Here is a 16,369-nt window from a genome sequence, read left to right on the forward strand (position 1 = left end):
CACGACCCAGGAGCCACAATCCCCGCCGGCCCGGTGCTCCAGTTTCCATAGCAGTGGTCCCTCGTCGCGGGGAGGAATGGGCCGTGCTGGGTCTCCGCAGAAACCCAGGCCTCGTCTCCCCGTCCCGGAGATGCCCCGCCCAGATTCACCCGGTTACCCGCCCTGCGATCACGCGGGGACTACAGCAGTCCCAGTCAAGAAGTAGGGTCCGCTCTGCGCGCTGCAACCGGCAGCATGTCCCCAGCCAGTTTCCATGGCAACGCTCCGGGCCGCACCACGGCAGCCGCCGAGGGACAATCCTGCCGCGTCCGCAGCCTTCGGGGCTTTGCTCACAAGGCCCGCCCCCACCCCCCCACCCCGGTCCCGCCTTCCTCTCGCGTCTCCCGGGCAACGCGCGGTGTTCAGCGCCTCGCGTCTGCACAGAGGTTCGCTCCGCGTCTACGCCCCTCACAGATCTTGGTTATCGACCGGGCTCCCGTTCCCGAGTCGCTCTCTAAGGTGGAAGGAGAGAATCCTGCAGTTAGCCAGCAGCCCAGGCCCTCCGTCACATGGAACCTAGGCTCGCCCATTGCTTGTGCGGTAGCCCCCCAGGCGACCACCAGTTCTGGCACCAGCCCGGCCTCGGCCTTCTTCCCGCAGAGCCGGAAGGCTCGGCAGCCGCCCCGACAGATCTGCTTCCTGCGGCCGCGGACCGCTCAGTCGCCGGTGCTCTTCAGGTGCGGCCCGGGGGCCCAGAGCGTTCGTCAGAGCCCGGGCCCCCGGGGGGAGCCGAACTCCCTCAGACCCCTGCTCCCTAAGCCGGCCGCGGGGACCTTGGCCCTGGCTCTTCAGAGCCTCGGGCCCCTCAGAGCCCAGCCCTTTCTTAGACCCCAGGAGAGTCTGAATTTCCCAGCCCAGCGCCTCGCCCGCCGTGGAGCCCGAACGCCCTCAGTCCAGACTCCAAGGGAGTCTGGAATTCCCACCTCCAACCCACATATCCTCCGAATCGCCGCGGACCCGGCTTTCTAGTGTCCCAGGTTTGACGTCGTGTATCCCGAGGGTCCCTAGCGCCCTCTGGGCCGAGCCTTGAACTTCATTAGAGCCTGATGAGGCGCAGGTCCCCTCAGGCCTGACACTCCCCTCCTCAGCCGCTACTTTCCGCAGTGGCCCAGGGAAAGCCCCCAGTTCCCTCAGCCGGGCCCCAAACCCCACAGACCCCAGTTTCTCCTCCCCTCCTCCATTTCACAGCCCCCTCACAGCATCCTCCAGGCTCCCACAGAGACCTTGCTTTGGAAAGCAATTTGGTTCAAAATGATCATTATTTATTACTTGAAAGGGAATATTTCCATAAAACTGCCTTTTCCCCCCTTCCCAGGAATTAATGGCAAATTTGGTGCACCACTGAGTGGGTGAAGACTGTTGCATATGTCTTTAAGTATTTTAGGTCTTTTTTGTTTGTTTTTCTAACGGAATTTGGGAGACTTTTGTGAGCATCTTGATCTCTAAACTAACCTTTTCCAACACCTCATGTCTTTGCTTTCAGAAAAAACGTAAATGGGAGATAAGGGGTGTTTGTTTCTACTAGTTTGTAAATGTAAAAACATTCATAAAACCACAGTTCCAAACTGGCTGAAAATGAATTAGGAAAAATTTTAATCCTTCGAAATGTTTTATCCTTAAAAATTGTCCTATCAAAATAATATACACTTATCATAGAAAAATCAGGCAAGCAAAATGAATGGCTAGAGACAATCACTATTACCATGTTGGTGTATATTGTTCCAGATCTATTCATATATATGTACTGCAACATGCTTACACATTTTTTTTGCGGGGGCTTGGGGGGGTATATGTCACAAAACAGTTTACTATTTTGTAATCTTTTTTCCCCCACCCAATACACTTTGGATGTCTGTTTTATTCACAACTGCATAATATTTTATTGTATGACCTAACCACAATTTATTCATTTGCTTCCCTATTGTATATATAGGTAGTTTCCAAATTTTAGAAAGAAAATATTATGAATAATTATTTTTAAGTGGGAAAAGATATGTAGTTGCAAAACCACTTCACAGTGTCACCAAATTATCAAAAAGTGAAAATTCAAGGCCTGGTATTATCCATTTTTGACCAATTCCTCATTTTGACCAAATTGTTATCTCTAGTTTGGCCTGGAGCACCTGGCTCCATTCCATCACACCCCATCCCATACCTCTCACCCTCCAGAGTCTCCTCAAGTCCTTGTCCACCCCAAACTTCCTTCACTTTTCCAGACTTTTCCCAAACCTTTTTCCCTTAGAATTCCCCCATCAACCAACCTAACCTCTGTCCAAACACTTTATTCTCTTTTTTCCTGTTTCCTCTGACCTCCGCCACCCAGATCCCCCTTATACCTAGGCTTGAGCAGTGCCCCCCCACCTCAACCCCCCTCAGATTCATCCCTCTGACTTTGCTTCTTTCATCTAAGATCCTCGCCTCCCATTTCAAACTGTGTTTTCTTAAGATGACTGCTCCTGTGAACAGTTCTGAATCCCTGTTGACACTTCTCTTGTGGATTACTTTGACCTTTCTGCATCCTTCTCAGGATGGTTTTCCCTCTCAGCATCCAAGAAACACCCATTTAGCGCACATTTCCTACAAGAAGAAACCTAGGCCTACTCCCTTGCTCCTCTGACAACTATGACAGGGTGGTGCCTCTCCCAAGAAACTTGGGGAAGCCTCAGCCACTACCCCAGGATCCCATCAGATCAGGTCCTGTCCTAGCCCTGGCCTAGCCATCAAGCCTGTACCACCTTGTCCTCCCTCTCCAGCTTAATGAATTCCAGTGAAGCAGCAGTGAAAAAATTTTTGCCCAAGAGCCACTTTTCTCGGGTGATTATTCGTGACAACCTCAGTGCACAACGAATCTATGAGATGGAGGTAAAGTTGTCACAAGCTTTTGCATTAGAGGGTGTTAGTGGCTTGATCCATGTTCATTTCACTCTCCCCAAAACCTTGTGGGGAGATCACAGATCTTAGAGGTGATAGGAAGCCATCGAAGTACTCTAATACAAGCCCGTTTTACAGAGGAGGCAGTTGAGACTCAGGGTTACTGATTTGCCCAAGGTGTCACAGCTGTTCCTGAGCTGAGGGAACCAAGGAGGACTCCATGTCTCTTGGCTCTGGTGGCATTTTTTTTCCTCAAAGTACATTAGCTTTCTGTTTAGGGACTCCCTGAATGGATTCCTACTATCTCCCATAAAAAGAAGTCTTGGCTCTTAGAGCTTGAAGTGGCATTGACAGCATTTGGTCATTTTTTTCCTTCAGGGATTATCCCCCACTTTCCACATGAGAACTGAGGCTCTTTTTTTTTGTTTATGGACAAGAAGGGTTTGACCTGCTTACCCAGAAGCCCTCGGAAGAAGAGGGGAACCGCAGCAGCATCATCCCACAGACCCTGATTAATTCATTAAATACATCTTTGGGGCCTGCTTGGGACAGGCACTGTTTTGGGCACTAGGAAGAGGCTAGTGAACATGATGGACTCTGAGAATGTACTCGTTTCTTCCAGCGGAGCAGGCAGCCCAGAGTTGAACCGCTGTCCCCTTCTTGACTCTGTTGAACCTCCCTCCATGTTCCAGGACCAAATCTGGATGGCGCATGGGATTCTGACATTGAAAACAGTGGGAAAGATGTAAGAGATAGTGTCAGATCCTCTTAAGGGTCACAGAGACCAAAAGAAGACTGGAGGCCTGGGTGTTTCTCCCTCTGCTAAATTTCCAGTGGCGTGGTGTAGTGGAAATAGGGTGGACTTGGACATGGGCAGGCCAGCTTTGTGTGAACTTGGGGAGTCACTTTTCCTCCAGGACTCTTTTCTCATTTGTAAAACAGGATCTATTGGGATCCTCTCAGTTGCAGGTGACACAAACTGAACTTGAACTCGTTCAAGCAAAATAGAGAATGATGAGTTTACATAATCAAGGGTAGATAGGGCAGGGTCACCAATGTTTGGGATGAGTGATGTCAGGGGCTCCAATGCCTTTGGATGTGTCTTTCACTCTCCCTATCAACTCCCCTTCTGCTTCTTTCTGCATGTTGGCATCGTTATCAGGCTGGCTGTCCCTGGGGAGCATGGCCACAGGAAACCCTGGCCTGTAGCCCAGAAAGGAAATGGAGTGCTTCCATTGTTGGTCAAGTTAGACAAATCCTGGAGAAGGACTCCAGTTGGCTCAAGTTGGGTCACGGGCCCATCCATGCCCCAGTTAACTGTGGTCAGGTAGTGTAGGCTACTCTGACTGGCCCAGGATGGGTTGGGGGCCAACCCCTATAACCAGTGGGTTTGGAGATATTGCACCTCTGGTAAGTGGGGTGAGGATCTGTGAGATATAACTGGAAACTCTCTTGAGTTGGCTTTATATGTGCCATCCTCCAGCCATCCAGAAGGTCTCCTTTTGAAGCCGTATTGAACCCTTACATGTTTTGGGTACACAATGTCCATTATGTATTATTACCCCATTTAATAGTTCAGCAAACCGAGGCTCAGAGATGGAGTAACTTCACTAAGGGGTATCGTGGACTTGCAAACCCAGGTCTGACTGACCATGGTGCAGGATGTTCTCCCTAAGGACAGGGACTGTCTTCTCTGTAGACCCAGTGACTTGCTGCAGGCCCAGCTTGTAGGAACTCAGTAGATTTGAGAGGCTTGAGTGGCAGCATGGGAGTCTTTCTCTCTCCCCCGCAAAGCGCTCCCAGCTTTGGCTAGCCACTGGCTTCTCAGGGCCTCCAGGAGGGCAGCTAAGATCTAGTGTCTTGGGAATCCTCTGAGCAACGCTCTGAGAACAGTGGATGATGGCCGGTATCCCTTTATCTATGGCCACAGTTCTCAACCAGGACGGCTTTGCTCCTCAGGGACTCTGGCGCTGTCTGGAGGCCTTTTTGGTAGCACAAGTGAGAGTGGGATGGTGCTACTGGCATTTAGTAGGTGGAGGCCAGGGATGCTAATGCTGCTAAATATCTTACAATGCACAGGCCAGCCCCCTGCCACAAAGAATTACCTGGCCCCATGTCAGTAGTACCAAGGTCAAGAGACCCTGATCCATAGTAAAAGTGCTATCACTCTGTGCCTTGCTTAGAAATATCTGGGCATGTGTCCCACCTTCCTGACTAATGTTGTAGTTGCTGTGAAGACCTGCAGCTGATTTTTCATAGTATCCTCTCCACAGCTAACTCATTGGAATAAGTAAATGAATAAGACAAAGGATATGCCTTCCCAAAGCTAGCAGTCTTCTTGGGGACAGGATAGAAATGGTAGAATAGAATAAATAATTAGAGTTCAGTGTGACATAGGGGGTGTCACCAACAATATGTGGGGGGCACCAAGTGAGTAATAGGGACTGGGTGATAGGAGTTAAGGAAGGGGGTTTACAAGATGCACCCTTTCTCCTCCTCCCCTCCTCTCTCTTTCTCACCACTCTTCAAATAGAGATGTTAGGTCAAAATCAGGCTCTGAGGCTGCAGACTGTCAGAAGGTACCATAGGAGTTACCTAGCTCAATGCCCTCACTTTAAAATAGGGAAACAGAGGCTCCCTGTGAGCCAAGTTATTGATGAAATATTGGGTCCAGCTGGCTCCTTTTCCACCCTCATATCAGGAGCACAGATGCCTCTCTTACTGTGAAGTAGCTTCTTCATCCTAAACTCACCTCTGTTTTTTGTAAGACAAGAGCCTCAGAGAAGACCAAGAACAAGATAGGCCACTTGTATGACCACCTGAAAAAAAAATTCATGACAGACCAGCTCAGAAAGCTGGGGCACTGGCGACGGGAATCCATGAACGTCCAGCAGTACCTGGATAGCATCCGAGTGTACAAGGAGCCTAACAAGAAAGACCAACCACCCTAGTCAAGGCAGAGTGATCTGCCCTGGGGCCACGACGACACTAGGCTGACAGGAGAAGAGCTGGAAGGGAGCCAGTCTACACCACTGTAGAACAACAATAAATGAGACTAGTGGACAGTGGAGCACAAAACCCCTCAGCAATTCTAATATTTCTTGCCCTGTCCCATCCCCTCTTTTCTGGTGAAGGTGATTCTGATAGTCCTGTAGCTGCCCAAGTGGAAACGGCTGAATCGAACCAGCTTCCAAGGTTAAGGTATGACCTTTGGTACCCACATGTCTGGTACAATGCCAGGCCAGGTGCACTGGGACAGTGGTACCTTGGATGGGAAGGGCTCGGTAATGCCACTGCCTGGCATTCCAGTGGTAAGGAGTCAGGGTGGGGCATCAGGCAGACCTGGGTTAAGGGCTATTTCTGCCATCCATCAGCTGTGTGACTTTGTAACCTCTCTGAGCCTCTGTTTCCTTATCCTAAAGAGTGGGGAAGTAGTGCGGGAACCTACCTCCAAGAACTGGCATGAGGATGTGGAGCGCCTGGCCCGGGGCCTGTCATTCTCAGTGGCTCTCATCACGATGCCTGCAGTTAGGTTCCAGCCTTGTCAGTCCCCACTTCCTGGCCTGCCTGCTGTCCCAGCTATGCCCCGACAGCCCACGACATGCCTTTACTTGCTCAGGCTCCTCATCTAGAATGCCTCTTCAGCCCCTCAGGGCTCTCAGGAAGCTCTGCATCCTTCAAGCCTTATCTCAATGCCATCCCCCCCACCCCACAAGCTTCTCTGACCGTCTTCTGCCTCCTGCCTGCCCCTCCCCCACCCTGCCCAAGCCACGTGGGTTCCCCTCCACTCTGAACTTGGCTTACCTGTGGTGGCTTCACTCTGCCTTCCATGGTAGATGTTGGATATTTGTCCCAGCCCTTGATTAGACTGTACAGTCTTTGACAGTGGGGGCCAAGGATCCCCCAAGATTTAGTTCAGGCCTCTTCCGTGCCATTTCCCCCACCCAGCCCCACCAGAAAAGGCTGCTCCTTCCTGTGCCAACACATCTGTCTGCACTGAGCATGCAGTTGGCCATTTCTTGTTGCTCCCTGTCTCCCTGACCACATTGTGAATGTCTCGATGGCTAGGATGCTGACTCGTTCATCTCTGCAACCACAATGCCCAGTAACATTGAGTAGTTACTCTATGTTTTTTGAATAAATGTTCATTCCTTTGTTTAATTACAGCTTCAGCACAGTGCACAGAGTAAGGGCCTGGTACATATTTTTTAAAGTTAACCAAGTCCTCTCACTTTACAGATGAGGAAACTGAGGCCCAGAGAGGTGACCTGACTTGCCTAAGGTCATGCAGCAAGTCAGTGGCAGAGAACTAGAAGCAGGTTTCCCGACTGCCGTGGAGTGGTCATTCTGCATCACCACAGTTGCTAGGTAAGGACCTCAGTCCTCTTGGTGGCTTTCAGAAGCCCTCTTCATTCGTCCTCATCCTCATCCAGGTGTGGGGAACCGGATGTCAATGATGCTTTTATTTTCCCTTTTTTTTTTTTGGTCCACTGCTTGGCATGTGGGATCTTATTAGTTCCCCAACCAGGGATCAAACCCACACCCCCCTGCACTGGAAGTGCCAGATTCTTAACCACTGGACCGCCAGGGAAGTCCCCTATTTTCTCTTTTAATGGTCTTCTTTTGAAAACATGATACTTTTCAGTGGGAGCCCAAATAGTCTTTTTCTAGGTTTTTGTCTGTTTTCTTGGCTAAACACAAACTGATTAGAATAATTGACTTTAAATATTTAAATTTTATTATACAAGCAATATGACCACATTTGCCCAAAACAAAAATTCTTCTATTAGATCAACCATTGCTAGCATTTTGATGTGTTTCTTATATTTTGTGTATTCGTTTCATTTCAACAACAGTCTTTTTCCTTGGCACTGTACCTAGAGAAGGGGAAAGGAAGGCTTTGGGGATCCTGGTGTCTTCAGAAGGCCCACAGAGCAGCCCCAGCCCCTCTTTTCTCCAGAATGTCCCCAGGAATTCTCCACCTACTAGATCTTCCCTAATGCAGCCTCTCTGAGACTCACCCCAGTCTAGCCTCTGGCCACATGCACCCTTCTTCCCTAGACGGCTGGCCTTGGCAGAGGGTCTTTGCATCCTCATGCTGTGGCCCAACGGACTGGGGGACCCCTGGGAGTGGGGCAGGTGGGGGAGTTGGCATGTCAACCTAATAAGTCACTTTATAAGCCACTAACTCATCTCAGACTGTGTGGACTTAGTCTTCCCACTTTTGCATGAAAAAACCAGAGGATGTTGTATTTAAGTAAGAAACAAGAAGTGATGAAATTCTGGAGAAGCCGCCTAATTGTTGAGAGAAAAAAAAAATAAAAGGGAAGGAAAATCAGTGAAGGAAGAATGGAGGAGTGTTGGATGGGAAGATATTATTTGAGAAATAGAATCCTGAAGCTAAGGAGGGCCTTAGGGATTCTTTAGTCCAGAGGACACACACACACACACACACACACACACACACACACACACACACACAAACAGAACTCTTAGTTCAAATGAAGTCTCACCTGGAAGCCCATTCCAGTAAAACCACTGACATATTCACATTTATTGAGCACTCATATTCCAGGCACAAGGCTCAGCTCTTTTCAGACATGAGTCATTGATTCCTCCCAACAACAAAGTAAGTAATTTTCTTAGCCCCGTTTTATAGATGAGAAACTGAGGCTCAGAGAGCAAGAATCCCACCTAAGATTGGGCAGCTAGTAAGTGACAAAGCCCACCCGAAGCCTGTCTCATCCAAAGACCATCTCCTAAGTGCCATGTGATAAGCTCCCAATCTCTATCACTCTAGTTGGAAGTGGAGGCTAGGGACCCTGAGCCCTCGGGAGCATGAGTTCACAGACGGTGATGTGGAGCCTCAGCTGTGTTGTCAGCTACCTGAGGTTAGGTGTTTCACAGAGAGCTGGACTAAACTCCAGGTCCCCCTTCTACCGGGTAGCTAAGGGGAACTTGTCACCCATTCTGGGATGGACAGACTGTTAGGGAGAGTTAGGCTGCGTTAGCTGTGGATGAGGCACATGCCCACCCAGGAAGTGGAAGAACAGAACACAGGAGTCCTGACCATTGCCCATTAGCTATGTAAAGATGTTTTCAGTTTTGTCCTCAGGAAACCTTTGTGGAATACCCTTTGTGTCTGAAGAACCGTGCTGATGGCAGGGGGCAGATGAATGATGTTCTTTTAATGGGATTGAGTGTTTTGGGTGTACCTTTAATTCTTGCTGCAGACACATTTCCTTCCCTCCTCCCCTTTCACCACATGCACGTCACTCCTTTAGGGTACTTGAAAAGCCTTCCCAGTTTAAAAATCTTGCTAGGTGCACAGTGGACCTAGTTCCTTCTCCAGAGTTCTCCATGACCTGGAACAAAGTGAGGGAACTTCTGTTTACCGAGTACCTGTTACACGCAAGGCATTTTATATCCTACCTCATTCAGTCCTCACAACTGTACTCTTCAGGTATCACACCCACTTTTAAGGTGAGGAACCCGAGGCACAGAGAGGCTAATGAACTTACTTGGAGTCGCTAGGTTTGAACCAGGGTGTGAGATGCATAAGGCGTACTCTTTCCACGCCACCCGGCTGCCCCAGTGATGCTCGGCTTCATTGCAAGCACCGCCCTCAGTTTCAGCCATTGTCGGCTGCAGGAACTGCTCTGTGAGGGATGCCCATTCATGGCCCTGGGCCCTGACTTTCCTCCTAGGCTACCACTCTTGGCCATGTGGTCAGTGACATGACAGGGAGGAATTCTTGGGTGAGGACTCGTTCCCCTCATGGCACGTCCCAGCTCCAGGCTGTCAGGCAGGGGCAGTGGCTTCAGATCCCAGCAGGTGGATGTGGAGCAGCCTACCAAGGGGCTAGGCAGCTAGAATTATAGGGGCAGTTAGTCAGGGAGCAGGGGAGGCAGTTGCAGCTAAGAGTGATCCCAAAGTTCTTACGTATCCACCCCATCCATCTATCCACATACCCATCCACCCATCCACTCACTTATCCATCTGTCCATGTGGCACTTCACCCCACAATCAGAACACAAAGGTGGAGAAACTGATTTTCTTGTTTGCTGTGACACCTCTCACTTCTCCCAATCATTGTGGGGAAATGGGGTGACCTGCCGACTGGGAGTGCCTCTGCCCTGATTCACTCCAACCTTGGGCAAGTCACATCTCCGCGCTGAGAGTTTGGGGAGCTGGAAAAACCTCAGAGCTACCTCACGCAGGCCCTTTCTCTTATTTCACCAACGGGTGACAGAGGCAGAGAGTGGGGAACTGTCTTGCCAAGGTCAGATAAGGAATTAGTGTTGGATTTGGGACTGGATGCCAGGGCGCTGCCACGCATTTGTAAAGTGGGAATGGGAATCCTGGCTCTCCTCACTTCCTGGGATTGTAGGGAGGACCCCACGAGATAAGTGGTGGCAAAGTGCTTTGAGAAGTGAGGTCACCAGGGCAGAAAGTCCCAGAGGTGCAACCAAGGCCCCAACTGCTGGGCCAGCACAGATCCCACAATGACCACAAGGGGTCGGCAGACGCACATGCACTCAGCTGGGATCTGCTGGAAGGCGCATACCTGTGAGCCAGGGCCTGGCAGGGAGACCAAATCATTTAATTCCTGGAGACCCCTAGCACAAACAAGAGGATGGATGCATCCCAGCCCAGCCCATTGTTGAATCGGGAAGTGTTATTCGGGTATTACAATTCAGAGCCTGGTCCAGCCGCTGACTCGGGAACTCTGCAGGGCTTTGAGGGCTCAGGGGGCTGGGCCAGGAGCAGGCCTTGACTGGGACCCCCTGTCTCCCCCAGTAACCTTTCTCTGGGCTTCAGCTCTCTAACCTGCAACTGTTCCAAGGAGGGTGGTGCTGGTGGCTGATGTCTGCACTTCCTTCTGTTCTCAAGCCTGGGATGTGGCACAGAGCTTTGCACACATAATGCTCCATAAATGTCTGCTGAGTAAATGGGAGCAACTCCTGCCCCGAGCAAAGCCAGAAAAATCCAGGTCAGCTTGTGGCCACAGATACAAATGTAGATGCTGGTTTTTGTCTCCTTTACCCAGGAAAAGAGATGCACAAACTAAGAGGGAGGCAGGGCAGCATGTAGCTAAGAGCACAAATTTGGAAGGAAGGCCTCAGTTCAAATCCCAGGTCAGCTGCTTTCCAGCTCTATGCCCCTTAGCAAGTGCCCTGTAAAATAAGCCGGTGTAGATTTCCTCTGCTGTTATGCAATTAGATCTGGCTTACCTCTTGTCCCTTTGCCGAATGAGAATATCTGGCTGGAAGCTCTGCGTAGGGCAGAATGAGACATAGCAGAGTCAGGAGGGCTGTGTTCTGTGGTGCCAACGTCCACTATGCAAGCCCTTGCTGACCTCAGGTGTTTCATTCAGTTTCTTTAGAGAAGAGACATGTTTTCTGCCTGGGAGAAATGTTACCTGCACTTTGCAAACTTCAGTGTAGAGAGGGGTAGGGCAGTGGGTTGGAGCAGTTATCCTCCCACCTCCCCCCCACCCCCTGCCCCCACCGTCCGTGCTCCAGGTTGTATGTGAGTCTGTTTATTATGCACTGAGCAGATATGAAAGGATATTGGAAAATATGTGTACGGCATACAAATAATACCCATGGGCTCACAAACCTGTTTGAGGAATAAAATCCCCCATTTTAGTTCCCTGTTCTCACTCCTACCCTCTGCCATAACCTGTTGACTTTGAGCCCAAAGCTTCCCTGGATTCTCTCAAGCCAGCTGGCTCCTACCTCCTCTTTAGCTGGCTTAGACAATGTTCTCAGCTGCTGCTTCCACCTGTTTTGCTCATAAGAGTTCTCATCCTCTTTCCATATTCTAAGCACTTGTTGAAATCTCTCATTCATCAGTGATCCGTCTTTCTTTCTTTCTTTTTTTGGCCATGCTGCACAGCGTGCGGGATCTTAGTTCCCCGATCAGGAATCAAACCCGTGCTCCCTGCAGTGGAAGCTCGGAGTCCTAACCACTGGGATGCCAGGGAATTCCCTCAGTGATCCATCTTTATTTAAAATTGAAACACTCCCAACATGGCCTTCCCAAGCCCTCTTAACTGTTCTCTTTTTCTCCATGGCATGTCACCTTCTAAATGATTTATTTGGTATATTTCTGTCTTTTCTTACTAGAATGTAAGCTCCAGGATGGCAGGAATTTTTGTCAGATTTCTTTCACTGCTCAATCATCAGGGCCTAGAAGAAGACTTGGCATATGATATGAATTCAATGAACATTTGTTAAATAAAGTCTTCTTTCTATTTCTATTGCTGTTGAATGCTTAGTACTTCTGGAATTTTTTATACTTTTGTTTCAGTGGGGTCTCTTTGGGTCTCAAGAAAGATGGAAGGCAAACATGGGTTCTTGTCAGATACCCTGAGCTAAAAGTCTCAGTGTCAGTGGTCCTTAATGTGGAGGGATCATGGACCCCTTTAAGATTATGATGAAACCTACCACAAATCGGCACTTACACTTAAAATTTACATATAATTTATGAAAACCATACACTTCATCTTAAGGACCTGTTCTCTTAGAACATTTCTGGAAAGATGTGTAGAAACTATCAACACACTAGCCCCAGAGAGGAGGAAGAGGGGAGCTCTTCTTTCATTATATATCCTGTATAGTTCAGTTCTATATAGTGCAAGCATTACAATTTCAAAGTTTTAGAAACCAGTTAAATATTTTAAAGAAACCTATGTTCTAACCCCTTGGAGTGATCACAAGCTCACATGTGTTCAGGGGCTAGGGAGGTCAGTGCACGTGGCTTTAGGACAATAGGCAGAGGTGGCTAAACAGAGCTTGCACACTCCACCCCAAGATGCTTAAATGCAAATGGCATGAAAAACATGGTGTTGATCAAACTTTTCTGGACTGTTTTTTTTTAATATATTTATTTATATTTATTTTTGCCTGCATTGGGTCTTCATTGCTGCCCGCGGGCTTTCTCTAGTTGCGGAGAGCGGGGGCTACTCTTTGTTGCGGTGCACGGGCTTCTTATTGAGGTGGCTTCTCTTGTTGCAGAGCACCGGCTCTAGGCGCGCGGGCTTCAGTAGTTGTGGCACAAAGGCTCCAGAGTAGTTGTGGCGCACAGGCTTAGTTGCTCTGCAACATGTGGGATCTTCCCACACCAGGGCTCTAACCCGTGTTCCCTGCATTGGCAGGCGGATTCTTAACCACTGCGCCACCAGGGAAGCCCGGGATAGATTCTTTAAAATCAGTGATGTTTAACCTTTCTGGGATCACAGACTCCTTTGGGAATCCCATGGAAACTAGGGACCTTCCCCCAGGAAAATGCACAGACAGGTAAAACTCCACAGGCTACTGCAGCATCTTCACAGACCGCCAGCTAAGGTTACCCAGGCATGTCCAGGAGCTCCAAGAACTTCGCTTTTGGATGCGTTCCTTGTACTAAAACGCTCGGCTTACTAAACTCTTTCTCTATTCCTTTAGAGAGCCTGAACTATGTTGCCACTTGCGGCGAAGTGCCCTGGCCAAAGCAGAGGCCAGCTGGCCCAGGTGGTGGGGCGGTGGCTTCGGGCCCCTGAGCCTGGTGGCAGCGGGAGGGACCCATAGACAGGTAATGGCTGCCATGGGGGGCGGTGGGCGTCCTCCTCAGCTTTTAGCGTCATCCGGCTGGGCCCCTGCGCTTCGGGCGCATGTTCTGGGTTTTGGGGAGCGAACCTGCCCGGGTCAGAGGCGGGGAGCTCCGGCGCGGGGCTCGCGAACAGAGCTGCGCTGGGAGCCGGCGGGCTCCGCATTCATCATTGTTCCCACAGCGCCTGGCACGGGTTGGGGCGCAGGCAGGGATGGTGGTTCAAAGCGCGCCGTCCCTTCCGCGTCGCCCGCTCGCCGAGCTCTCGCCCCACAAGCGTTTCCTGGGCGCCTTCCAAGGGCCAGCCCCGGAGCCGGGAGCTGGCGACGCAAGGGAGGGACGAGGGTCCAAGTCCAGCCCGCTGCACGCCTGGGTGCAGGACCATGCTGGCGAAGGCGGCGCGGGGCGCACTGGCAGCGGGGAGACCCGCGCGCGCCCCTGCCGCGCGCTCGTGACGGTGCCCCCGGCCCCGCCCCAGGCCTCCGCCTCTCGCTTCCCCCCTCCCCCCGGCTCGGCCGCGCTCCGGTCGACGGGCTCCATGGGGAAAGCGGCCGCTCTGTGCCGAGGCGGTGGCTGTGGCGGCCGGTCCCGCGGGCTCTCGTCGTTCTTCACGGTTGTCCCCTGCCTGTCCTGCCACACGGCGGCGCCGAGCATGAGCGCTTCCACGCCCGGCTCCGAGCCGGAGCCCAAGCCTCAGCACCAGGCGGTGCCCCAGCCCAAACGGGATCTGGTGTCAGAACAGGTGTCGGAGCCAGTTTCTGAGCCGGTGCCAGGATCGGAGCCTGAGTCCAGGAAGATGTCTGAGCCAAGGCCAGGGTTCAAACAGGAATTGGAACTGCTGCAGGGGTTGGGGACCGGATCAGTTCACCGGGAAGAGTTGGGCTCAAGCCTGGGGGCTGGGCCCTTCACCAAGGCCCCATCCGAGCAGGTGCTGGCGCTGGGGCCAGTAGTGGGGAGCGTGCCCTTGACCAAACTCGAGTCTGGGTTGTTGCCGGCATCAAAGGCTCCGCGACCAGGGCAGGTGAAGACACATCTTGGGGCTCCAGTGCCAGGGAGTGGCTCGCCCTCCGCTCTCCCGATGGTCTCACTTCCTCTGGACAGCTTCAAGGGCTGGCTTCTCAAGTGGACCAACTACCTGAAGGGCTACCAGCGCCGCTGGTTCGTGCTCAGCAACGGCCTCCTGTCTTACTACAGGTATGGAAGTGTCAGGGTGGGTTGGCTGAGCTTGGAGGGTGGTGATGCTGCAGCCATGGTGACAGAGGGCATCCAGAGTTGGAGGGCACTGCCACTGGCCTGGAGATGTTTGGGAACTCGCACTCCAGCAGGAGAAATAATGCCTCTGGCCAACCTTCAAGGGCTGGGGCCCTGACCTCAGGCAGGGGAGCCCCTGTGGACATGACCTCTGGCAAGCTTGGGTCTAGGGAGTGAGCAGTGACGTTGGAGCGAGGGAGTGATTTGGGACCTCGGGACCCCTCTGGTCCTGGTAGTTGTGGGACCTGGAGCAGCCAGCCAGAGTCAGCCCCCAAAGTCCTTGATTCAGGAGCTTTCTGGTTCAGGAGCTAAGATCACTGTATAAGGACTGAGGGGGACAGTAACCTTGTTCAGTCCTTGGGACGCACTCATGGGAAGGGCTCCTGCTCCCTCCTCAGTTGCTCAGACTATTTCCCACTTTTCCTGGTGCCTGCTGGTTGCTGGGCCTTGGCCTGGGGGCACAGCAGGCTCACAGACGCATCAGACATGGCTTCTGCCCTTCAGGAGCCCATCTTGGCATTCCGTGGAGAACCAGGAAGCATCCCACCGTGGCCTTTCTTATTCTAGAAGCAGTGTGGGATTCAACAGTGAAGTCCAGTGGTGTGATAGCTAACACTGTGTTCCATTGAAATGGATTGAAAGGGGGAAAGATCCTGAAGGCTGTCTAGGTATGTTTCCTGGGGATGGTTTAAACTTTGAGATCTCTGATCACTCTATACTATCAATTCTCAAACCTGAGTGAGCACTGGAATTCCCTGAAGGGCTTATTGAAACATCAAGTGCTCAGCCCCCCTGCTGAGTTTCTGCTGCAGTGGGTGTAGGAGGGGTCTGAGATTCAGCTTTTCTAACGAGTTCCCAGGTGATGCTGCTCTGGACCACAGTTTGAGAAGCACAGCTCCATTGTCATTGCAAACAGGAGGGCCCTGCCATTCTGTTTGCTGAAGCTCGGGTCACTTTGCTCACTTCACTCTGCTGGGCAGTATCTCTTCAGGTCAACCACCAGCGCATTTATATGGTCCTTCCTCACCTTTTTGGAGCACAGCTTCTAGAGGATAGTTGAATCTGTGATGCCACTGAGAATTTGGGAGCTCCACTGAACTTAAGTGATGGTTCCCACTCAAAGTGGGGATCACTGTCTTTAATTCCTGGCAGGGGAGAAAGCTGACCTGTGTTTCTATAAATTTATTTATTTTATTTTTGTGTTGGGTCTTCATTGCTGCGCGCAGGCTTTCCCTAGTTGCGGTGAGCGGGGGCAACTCTTTGTTGTAGTGTGCGGGTTTCTCACTGCGGTGGCTTCTCTTGTTTCGGAGCACAGACTCTAGGCGCGAGGACTTTAGTAGTTGCAGCACGAGGGCTCAGTAGTTGTGGCTCGCAGACTGTAGAGCACAGGCTCAGTAGTTGTGGCACACGGGCTTAGTTGCTCCGCGGCATGTGGGATCTTCCCGGACCAGGGCTCGAACCCGTGTCTGGTGGATTCCTAACCACTGCACCACCAGGGAAGCCCTGACCTGTGTTTCTAATGTGTTCATCTCATGTGGTGTCGTTGGTGCCCCACGACCCACTTGGCTGCAGCATACAGCTCACAGGACAGAGTGTTCTTAGAATTTGGCAACTG

At 51.3% G+C, this 16,369-nt stretch overlaps 2 protein-coding genes across 2 annotated transcripts in view; both read left to right on the plus strand.

Moving 5' to 3' along the window:
* Positions 1–234: 234 nt before the first annotated feature.
* LOC309831003 (uncharacterized protein C5orf52) lies at positions 235–5,861 on the plus strand (the record flags this gene model as incomplete). The annotated part of the gene is made up of 3 exons (XM_082667931.1): positions 235–716; positions 2,793–2,901; positions 5,679–5,861. The coding sequence occupies 3 exons, from the start codon at positions 235–237 to the stop codon at positions 5,859–5,861; spliced, it is 774 nt and encodes a 257-aa protein (XP_082524057.1).
* Positions 5,862–14,014: 8,153 nt separating this feature from the next.
* The window catches only part of OSBP2 (oxysterol binding protein 2), a 145,526-nt gene continuing 143,171 nt past the window's right edge, over positions 14,015–16,369 (plus strand). Inside the window, exon 1 of the mRNA XM_082667206.1 lies at positions 14,015–14,697. Within this exon, the coding sequence (XP_082523332.1) occupies positions 14,042–14,697 (656 nt within the window). The 5' untranslated portion in view covers positions 14,015–14,041. The remainder of the gene's footprint in view (positions 14,698–16,369) is intronic.

Source organism: Grampus griseus (genome assembly GCF_964374135.1).
Source record: "Grampus griseus genome assembly, chromosome: 12".
NCBI lineage: Eukaryota > Metazoa > Chordata > Mammalia > Artiodactyla > Delphinidae > Grampus > Grampus griseus.